At 36.3% G+C, this 11,281-nt stretch overlaps 1 gene segment (V, D, J or C); it reads right to left on the bottom strand.

Annotated features, from left to right (window-relative positions):
* Positions 1-376: 376 nt before the first annotated feature.
* On the bottom strand, positions 377-904 carry LOC128647134 (immunoglobulin heavy variable 1-69-2-like). The segment is given in 2 exon segments: positions 377-771; positions 862-904. Coding segments are annotated over 2 exon segments (438 nt in total).
* Between the last annotated feature and the right edge of the window lie 10,377 nt (positions 905-11,281).

Genomic DNA, 11,281 nt, shown 5'->3' with positions numbered 1-11,281 from the left:
CACCGACCATGTGAGCTTGCAGTCAGTGAGGCACCTGTCACTCTACATGTTAATGAGAGTTCTTTATTTGTTTCAAAGTTCTATAACCAAACTGTACTAGAGAGGAAATTATCTCTATAAAAATTAATAATAGTAAAATAATATTTTTTTTACTGTTTGACTGCTACATAACATTTTATTTTTATTATTATGATCTGCCCATTAAACTAATTTTGTACTGAGGAATCAACATAATCGATAGTGTTGATTTCGCTTGGAAATCCTTAGAATTGGGGGCACAATCTACAATAAGTTACGAAACAATGTACTGATAAAATCATAGCTTTACATCTCATTCTCCCATTTCCTAATATTTAGAGTTTTAGTCATACACATTTTAATGACAAATGCTTCTCCCTAGTGGACATTTTTTGATATTACTGCTTAACATTTTTGTACAGGATCTGTGTAATTGTTTCTCATTGTGTCTAGCACAGTAATAAGTGGCAGTGTCTTCTACCTTTAGACTGGTTATATCAAGGTATACAGTACTAACTGAATTATTAGTAGTTATTACGAATCTTCCTGTGAATGAGGATGCGTATATAGTTTTTCCATTTGCTGGGTCAATTCTGCCTATCCATGTCAGTCCTTTCCCTGGGACCTGTTGAATCCAGTGCATATAGTAGCTGGTGATGTCAAAACCAGATGTTTTACAATCTAACTTTATGTTCTCGCCGGGCTTTTTTATTTCTGAACTGGGCTGAATGAGTTGAATATTTGCTATGACTCCTGTGGTAGTGGAAATAAAACAAATCAGAAACAGATCATTTTAGTAAAATAAACATAAGAAACATATTTTTTATAAACAGTATTACTTACCATGGCCCAAAGATAAACCCAGTAACCAGCAAAAAAGAATCATGCTGTGTATTCTGTGTATTAACAAGAATACACTGTAGATACAAGAAACAGTCTGAAGTTTGCCATCACAAGCCTTAAAATACAGCTTTTCTACCCTGTTGAATTAGACAGGAAGTATGGTCCTAATTTGCATGGAAAAATACTCATATATATATAGATGGTGTTTTATTAGAAGGCACAAAGAAATGATGTGAACAAAATCAGTATCAGTCAAGCTAACTACAGTCTCCACAAAATTAATTGATTAAATACATCAGGAAATTCCCCTTGTAATTTTTCTGAAAGGCAAAACCTAACATCAAATTATTTTCATTTAGTCTATATTCACTCCACTTTGCCTATGAGTACTGTGTACATCAGGGCACCATTTCCAGAATTGTTTCCCTGATTATCATTTTTGTTATCTTATTAGTTATTAGTTATCGTATTAAACATTAATGATTTAAAGGAACACTCAAGCAAAAATTGGAATCCACATGGATGCATTTCGGTTTTGAAAAGAATAATTTTTGTAATATACATTTATTAGAAAAAATGCTTCTAATAAAAGCTATAGCTGTTTTAAAAGTGTATTTAAGTATGCAAGGTGTACCAGCATTTTAAACACAGCACTGTCACAGAAAGCCCAAGGTGCTTGTATCATCTGTTAATGACTCAATTTCTTAATTGCTGACAGGATAAAAGCCCCACTGGCATGCTGTGCAGCTGCATTATTTAAAATGCTGGTGCACTGAGAATATCTAGCTATGTTTCACATGCACATGCAGAGAAAAATGTTAACACTAAAACAGTGATAACTTTTACTAGAAGCATTTTTTCCAATACATGTATATTGCAAATATTTTTCTATCCAAAGATGTAATTTTCGTCTATGTGCTTTTAAATTTTGATAGGAGTGTCCCTTTAATATTTACTTCCTGAAGTGCACTTAATTGATGGGCACTCAGACGGCAATGGTTTACATGAAATTTAGCATCAACAAAGATTATATTTCTATATTAGCAGCTATATTTGAAGGTATTTGTTTCATCCTTTACTGTGTAACTGAATAAATAAATTCTGTGTGTATCATAAATTATTATCTACACTAGTTATTTTCAACACAAGGTCTGGGATAAAGATCTACAATTTTTAATAAAGCATATACTCATTAAAGGTTTTTTTTGTTTTTGTTTTTTAATAAAGCAATTTTTTTACTAGAATAGAGACTCCATTTTTGCATTCTTTCTTTTACTACTTATAATGCAGCCTTTTAAAGATATAAAATAGCACCATACAGATACAATAATATTAAAATAGAACAGAAAACAAAGTACAGCAATAGGTAGCCAAAGTATAGGCTAACTTACAACACCAGGAAATCAGAGTAGGAGTAGTATCCATAAACTGACCAATATGCAGCTAAACCTCCTCTTTCTTTTGCTGCTCATCTTGGAGATAAAGGGGCCTTTCTATCAAGCTCCGAACGGAGCTTGATGGCCCGTGTTTCTAATGAGTCTTCAGACTCACCAGAAACACAAGTTATGGAGCAGTGGTCACAAAGACCGCTGCTCCAAAACCCTGTCCACCTGCTCTGAGAAGGCAGACAGGAATCGCCGGAATTCAACCCGATCGAGTACGATCGGGTTGATTGACATCCCCTGCTGGCGGCCCATTGGCCGCGAGTCTGCAGGGGGCGGCCCAGGTTATAAAATTTAAAAAGTTATGGACAGATCATGGAAAATCTGTCAAGACAAATTATTGGACACTGTAGGTCCCATCACTAAATTATTTGAAATGTCTGAACAGGCAGTAGCAGAAAATGCTTTTCTTGACCCTTATATAGTACGTGTATGGGTTCAAAGACTGCTTTGTTTTATAGGGCACACTAATACAGAAATGTCTTTAGAAAGACCTCGTAATATCTTCCAAAAAATAGACCCTAAGATTTCTGATTTCACATTAAATGAACTAACCTTTCTTTTCCCTGTTCTTTCTTCCCCAAACAAAATTGGTGGCAGACTCACAGTTTTTGCTCAAAATTGGTCTTCAATTACTTCAGATACTTGGGTTCTTCAATCAGTAGCCGGTGTTTACATATAATTAATTTCCCTTCCTGTTCCAATAAAATGTCATCAACCAATTCATTTTTCTCAACAAGACAAATTCTGGTCCAAAACGAAATTTCAAGCCTTTAGTCCAAATAAGTAATTCTCACCATACCTCATCCACACAATATTTATTTACTTATTTTTGGTAAAAAAGAAAAACAATCCATTCAGGCCAGTTATACAATTAAAATCCCTAAATGCTTATGTTGCATACCATCATTTCAAAATGGAGGGTATCCATCTGTTAAGAGTATGTCTAAGAGAAAACGATTGGTTAGTTTGTCTAGATTTGACAGACGCTTATTTAACTGTTCCCATAGCACAAGATCATTGGAAATTCCTAACTTTCCGACTGGGAGGATTAACTATGAAATTTCATATGCCTTCCATTTAGCCTGTCATCTGCCCCTTGGATTTTCACCAAATTACTCAAACCTGTGGTTTCTTGGCTGAGACTTTGTGGCATTCGTCTAATAATATATTTGGACGACATTCTAATCATGGATCAACATTTTCTTTCCATTTAGAATCACTTATTCACCACAATAACCTTATTAGAGTCCCTAGGCTTCATTGTCAACAAACAGAAATCTGTCCTTTCTCCTACCAAATCTCTAGTTTTCTAATTGTCAAATAGACACTGTTAACTCAACTTTGAGTATTCCTTAAGACAAAGTGAAGAACATCAAAAATAAATTTCCAAAGATTCTGTCCCTATCAGAACTCTAGCCAGAATCGTGGGTTTACTATTATCTTTTATTCAGGCTATTTTTCCTGCACCTCTCCATTATCGCAAACTTCAGAGATGAAAGATTTCTCATTTGAGGAAAGGTTTCTCTTATTCCCATCCTATTTTGTTATCTCCAGAAGCCATGGATGAACTTTCTTGGTGGCCTTTCCACTTGGAGGCCTGGAATGGGAGAGCTATTTTGGCAAGGCTCCAGATCTTGTCATAGAATCTGATGTCAGTCGTTCAGGTTGGGGAACTCATTGCGGTCCCTGCATCACAGGTGGCAAATGGATTCTGGAAAGGAAAGTTTTCACATCAATTGTTTTGAACTTTTGGATGGTTCTTTTGCTGTCAAGAGTTTTGTCAAATTTTCTACTCCAGTTTCCATTCTTCTGCATATGGAAAATATTTCAGAGGTTCAATTTCTCAATTGCCTGGGAGGCATGGAATCCAGAGACCTTTCCAACATTACCAAAGAGGTCATTCATCTTTGCTTAGACAGGAACATCTCCATCAATGCAGAATATATTCTAGGGCAATCAAATTCTGCAGCAGATTGAGGATCTTGCCATTTATCAGAATTCAGTGACTGGATGCTAGGCAAGAATCTTTTTCTTTCTCTTCAATCCCTCAGAGCTCCTTTCCTATTAGATCTCTTTGAATCCCAGTTCAACTTCTATTTTCATCTTTACTTCAGCTGGTGCCCAGTATTGGATGCAGCAGCGATAGATGCTTTCCTTCATCCTTGGCCACTTCAGGGAGTGTATGCTTTTCCCCCTTCTCCGTGATTTCTATTGTCTGCAGGGATCTTTTATTTCTCACGATAGTGATTCCCTTTTGGCCAGCCCAGACTTGGTACCCCTCCTTACTGGAAATGTCCATTTAAAATTCCAATTCTATTTCCTCTTCTTCCTTATCTCCTCACAGATTCAGATGGCAATTTTCACTAATCATTATATTGTATCTATCTTATGTTTTATTTTTATTTCACAGGTAAGTTTGCATTTATTTTAACTAGGTAGATTAGTTATTAAATAGTTATTCACTATTTATTAACTACATAGTTAAAAAAAATACAAATTTACCTTTAAAATAAAACCCTACCCTGTCTTACAATAAATCCTAACATTAAATTAAATTAAATAAATTAAATAAAATTATTTAAATTACAAAAAAACACTAAAATACACAAAATAAAAAAAGAATATATCAAATTTTAAACTGATTACACCTAATCTAATAGCCCTATCAAAATACAAAATCCCCCCCCAAAATAATAAAACCCCTATCCTACAATAAACTACCAATGGCCCTTAAAAGGGCCTTTTGCAGGGCAATGCCCCAAAGATAACAGCTCTTTTACATGGCATAATAAATTACAAACCCCCCAACAGTAAAACCACCACCCACACAACCAAACCCACCAAATAAAATCCTATCTAAAAAAAAACCTAAACTACCCATTGCCGTGAAAAGGGCATTTGGATGGGCATTGCCCTTAAAGGGGCATTTAGCTTTTTTGCAGCCCAAACCCTAATCTAAAACTAAAACCCACCCAATAAACCCTTAAAAATACCTAACCCTCGAAGATCCACTTACAGTTTTGAAGACCGGACATCCATCCTCATCCAGCTGGGAGAAGTCTTCATCCAAGCGGGCTGAAGTCCTCCTCGAAGCTGGCAGAAGTCGTCCTCCAAGCATGAAGAAGTTGTCCTCCCGGCGGGCAGAAGTCTTCATCCAGGCGGCATCTTCTATCTTCATCCTTCCGGCGCGGAGCGGCTCCATCTTCAAGACATGCGGCGCGGAGCATCCTCTTCATTCGATGACTAAGGTAGAATGAAAGTTCCCTTTAAGGGACGTCATCCAAGATGGGGTCCCTTGAATTCAGATTGACTGATAGAATTCTATCAGCCAATTGGAATTAAGCACCAAAAAATCCTATTGGCTGATGCAATCAGTCAATAGGATTGAGCTTCAATCCTATTGGCTGACGCTATCAGCCAACGGGTTTGAGCTGGCATTCTATTGGCTGTTCCAATCAACCAATAGAATGCAAGCTAAATCCCATTGGCTGATAGGGTCAGCCAATAGGATTGAAGCTCAATCCTATTGGCTGATTGCATCAGCCAATAGGATTTTTTGGCCCTTAATATCCGATTGGCTGATAGAATTCTATCAGCCAATCAGAATTCAAGGGACGCCATCTTGGATGATGTCCCTTAAAGGGAACCTTCATTCTACCTTAGTCGTCGAACGAAGAGGATGCTCCGTGCCAGATGTCTTGAAGATGGAGCCTCTCCATGCCGGGAGGATGAAGATAGAAGATGCCGTCTGGATGAAGACTTCTGCCCGCCTGGAGGACGACTTCTTCCTGCTTGGAGGATGACTTCTGCCAGCTTCGAGGAGGACTTCTGCCCGCTTGGATGAAGACTTCTCCTGGCTGGATGAGGATGTATGTCCGGTCTTCAAAACTGTAAGTAGATCTTCGGGGGTTAGTGTTAGTTTTTTTTTAAGGGTTTATTGGGTGGGTTTTAGTTTTAGATTAGGGTTTGGGCTGCAAAAAAGCTAAATGCCCTTTTAAGGGCAATGCCCACCCAAATGCCCTTTTCAGAGCAATGGGTAGCTTAGGTTTTTTTAGATAGGATTTTATTTGGGGGGTTTGGTTGTGTGAGTGTTGGGTTTTACTGTTGGGGGGGTTTGTAATTTATTATGACATGTAAAAGAGCTGTTATCTTTGAGGCAATGCCCCGCAAAAGGCCCTTTTAAGGGCCATTGGTAGTTTATTGTAGGATAGGGGTTTTATCATTTTGGGGGGATTTTTTATTTTGATAGGCTATTATATTAGGTGTAATTAGTTTAAAAATCTGATATATTCTTTTTTTATTTTGTGTAATTTAGTGGGGGTTTTTGTAATTTAGATAATTTTGTTTAATTTATTTAATTTATTTAATTTCATTTAATGTTAGGATTTATTGTAAGACAGATTAGGGTTTTATTTTACAGGTAAATTTGTATTTTTTTAACTAGGTAGTTAATAAATAGTGAATAACTATTTAATAGCTAATCTACCTAGTTAAAATAAATGCAAACTTACCCGTGAAATAAAAATAAAACATAAGCTAGATACAATATAACGATTAGTTATATTGTATCTAGCTTAGGTTTTATTTTACAGGTAAGTATTTAGTTTTAAATAGGAATAATGTAGCTAGTAATTGTAATATTTATTTGTAATTATTGTAATTATTTTAAAGTTAGGGGGTGTTAGGGTTAGGGTTACGTTAGGGTTAGACTTAGGGTTAGGTTTAGGGGTTAATAACTTTAGTATAGTTGGGATGATGTTAGGGACAGCAGATTAGGGGTTAATAAGTGTAGGTAGGTAGCGATGATGTTAGGGACAGCAGATTAGGGGTTAATAATTATAGGTAGGTAGCGACGATGTTAGGGACAGCAGATTAGGGGTTAATAATTATAGGTAGGTAGCGACGATGTTAGGGGTGGCAGATTAGGGGTTAATAATTATAGGTAGGTAGCGACGATGTTAGGGGTGGCAGATTAGGGGTTAATAACTATAATGTAGGTAGCGACGATGTTGAGGGCAGCAGATTAAGGGTGTTTAGACTCAGGGTTTATATTAGGGTGTTAGGTTTAAACATAAAAAATGTTTCCCCATAGACTTTAATGGGGCTTTACGCTCCGTTTTTTGCAGGTGTTAGGCTTTTTTTTAGATGTCTTCCCATTGAAGTCTATGGGGAAATCGTGCACGAGCACGTAAAAGCAGCTCATAGCTGCGCTGGTATTTGGGTGCATTATGGAGCTTAAAGCTGCCATATGCCCGCAAAAAATTGCTTTTTTCAAACTCGTAATACCAGCACTATAGGGAGTACCATACCGCTGAAAAAAGCTGCGAGTGTTTCCCTATAGCGCTCAAAACTCGTAATCTGGCCGATTGTTAGGAAGAACTTTAGTAGTAAAAACATCAGATCTGAATAAAAAAGTTGGCTATCATCTAAACCAGGTTTTTTCCAGTGTGGGGGGAGACCTTGCAAGAGTTGCAATTATGTGAAATTAGGTGATACATTCACTTCATCGCAATCAGGAGAGAGTTTCAAAATATATAGTCATATAGATTGTAATTCGACCTTTGTAGTTTACCTTATCACATGTAACATCTGTAATTTTCATTATGTAGGTCTTACCTCCAGAATGTTGAAAGACAAAATAAGGGAACATTTGTTGTCCCTAGAGGCAGAGATTGCTAAGACCCCCTTTGGCTGAACATTGTGCAACACATGGCATTTTAACAAAAAATGCCTTTTCCTTCCAAGGTATTGATAAGATTAATTTGGGTCCTAGAGGTGGGGACAAATTTACTGCCCTAAGTAAGAAAGAGGTGTTCTGGATACATGCTTTAAAAACAGTACATCCATTTGGTATTAACAAGATTAGTGATGTGAAATTGTTCATTGATAGTGTATAGTAGAGATAAAATTGAAAATAATTTATATTAACATACCATCAAACTCGTTACCATATTTTCTTCATCTTTCCTATGAATGCATCCGTATAATTCTAGTCCTTAATATTGTTTGTGTGTGTCTGTGAATTGACACTTCATTTGTGCACTAGTAGTGTATGAGAATACTTATGTTGCATTTATCTTTTATATGCAATTTTTTGTATTTAAAATTTGCACTACTAGTGGTCATTGATGTGTACCTTATGAATATACATATATATAATAGAGGATGTATCTTATTATGATCATTGGTATATGGATTGACAATGTTTTATTATCATAATATCTCTTTAAGAAAACGTTTTCTTCATTGCTTTAGTTAGCATTGAAAATAATACTGTTGACTATTTCTTTCTTTCTACTATTGTTGCTATTTAATCATTGCAAATATTAGGTTCAATTCTGTAAGCAACTTTGTCTAATGAAACTTTTGTAGTTAAGATACGTTGCAGATATATAATGTATCTACAGAAATTATGAAGTAGCATATGTGGGTGTCTAGTTTAGCTTTGTTAACTTTGTAGTTAAATTATTTTAAGTTAGATTAAGCTTGAGTAGCTGTATGTTCAGTGAACGTGTGTATGGAAATTACGTATTAACCTGTTGTACGACTTGATTGGCTACTAGAGGAAACTCCAAGCATTTATAATGTGATGTGTATCAACTTGTAAATTAGCTTTGATGAAATGCCTGTGGGCATGAAACATGTCAGCTGGTAGTGCCTGTGTGCTGTGCCAGAGTGTTTTTACTTTGTGTATTTTTCAATAAAATGGATGTTTTAACCTATTGTTTTCCCTCTTGCATCTATCCGTGATGGTGGATATAACTGTGCTAACCTTGGAAGTTTGTTCTAATTTACCTATGGGCGTGTAGGAGAGCCCTTGCAGCTGCAGCCACTTCTGTTGGTATTGGTGTGTTTGGAGCCATTAGCCAATGGAAGAACGAGTACCTGTGAGGCCTTTCTAGCTCCTACCTGCATGGTGTACCTTCGTTGAAAGTGCACAGACACGGACGGTGGTGTGGATTTGGTAAGGTGGAGATTCCACAACAGCATATAACATTGTGAATGATAATCTGTTGGACTCTCAAGGTATTTCTACATTCTCTTTTCCATTTACCTTAAAAGGGATTGTTTACTTACAATGCTCCCGTGAAAAGACTGCACATTTGTTTATTGGCATCATTTGACAGTTCACAAGAGGAGTTAAAATGAACTTTTTAAAATTTACAGTTTATTTGTTTCTTTCCCTTTGTATAATTTAATAAATAACCTTGATATAGTCAAATACCCTTTAAATTGTAGATTAAGCAAAGCCATTAGATTAAAACATCCCCCTGTTCCCAAACATTAATTTTTCTGGGATGTGGATCTTATCTTGGCCTGATAATTCTTCTCTGTCCCTCAAACTATTTTTTGCCAAACTAGCTACTATTCTTTGCTTAATATCTTTTCATATAGTTTCACACATCAAAGCCTTAGACTGGGATGCAAACGCTTCTCTCCTGAACGAGTTCTCTTTTTTCTTACTCGCAGAACTAAGACTCTTTCTACTTCCATTTTCTATCCTTATCTTCTTTCTGAACCTTTAATTTGTGTAGTTGAATGTTTAAAAGTTTATGAATCCAGAACTTTTTCTTTAAGGAAATCTTCTGATTACCAACTCCTAATTTCTTAAATTCCTTTTCATGTTCCTATTACTTCTACCTCTTTTGCTAGGTGGGTTAAATAGGTTATGAAAGAAGCTAGAATTGATCTTTTTTTTGTCAGCTCATTCAGTTGGAGGTTCTGCGGCTTCAAAAGCCTTTTTAAAATCTGTTCCTCTTCAATAAATTTTGAATGCTGCTGATTGGTCCTCAGATTCTATCTTCAAACTATTTTATTTCAGACCATTCAACATGCTTCGCTTAATTTATTTTTTTAACTGCTTTAAATTTTAAAAATGGGAGTCTCTGGTCTTGTAATAAAATTTTGATTATCCTAGCTTGTGAAGGTATAATCTAGATTTTATTAAAGACACAGAGACAAGTATTTTCCCCCCTCATACCTCTCCTCCCCTTATTTGATGTATGGTTTTAAGGATCTGTTTTTTGACAGTTTCCAACTGAACAGAATCCTTTCCTACTCTCTGGATTCTTGCCTTCACCTCAAGCGGATCAACCTTCCTCATCCAGACCAGGGCCCAGTTTTCGTTCTGAAAGCAAGATCTTTTCTAGCAAGATGTCTTCAAGACAAGTTTCCAGTTTTTGCTTAATATGTTTATAGTTTTGTCTTTTGGGACTTTTTGGACATTTGTTTTTTCTCTCCAATTCCTCCATCATGAGCATCAGACAAGAAAGAGAAAGTTTAGCTGCATATTGGTCAGTTTATGGACACTACTCCTACTCTGATTGGTCACTTTCTTTTTTTCTGGCATTATAAATTAGCCTATACTTTGGCTACTTATTGCTGTACTTTGTTTTCTGTTCTGGTTGTATATTTTTTATCTGTATGGTGCTATGTTATATCTTTAAAAGGCTGATTTATTTGTAGTAAAAGAAAGAATGCAAAATACTTATCTCTGTGTCTTTAATAAAATCTAGATTGTACCTTCACAAGCTAGGATATTAGGAATTACATTTGAAACACAGTCTATGCAGTTTGTTCAGTAGGTTTCCCTATTCATCTTCTTAGATTATGTCAAGAGAACAGTAGTATATCATAGACCTTATTATTGGGGGTTGCACTTCCCAGAGGCCCACTGGTGTTCTGTGGGTGGGGCCAATGCAGGAAAGACAGGGTCAGATGGCCTGTGGCCAGGGCCAGGCAGAGATGGGGGAATCTTATATAGAGAGGTGGTAGCAAAAACGAGTGCTGATCACAACTGGAAGGGCACATGGAGGCCAGCCCTTATGCTGGGTGGGCCAGTTGCCACCTAGCAACACAACTTGGAGAGAATCCTGACAGGTCACAGGTATACAAAATATACAGTACATCTATTTAGAGTCAATCAGAACATAATAAAAAAACATCTCTTAAACTTCCACTTCTCACACAAAACA

This window comes from Bombina bombina, chromosome 2 (assembly GCF_027579735.1).
Source record: "Bombina bombina isolate aBomBom1 chromosome 2, aBomBom1.pri, whole genome shotgun sequence".
NCBI lineage: Eukaryota > Metazoa > Chordata > Amphibia > Anura > Bombinatoridae > Bombina > Bombina bombina.
The sequence above is the reverse complement of the archived record's forward strand: the minus strand, read 5'-3'. Positions and strand labels throughout refer to the sequence as shown.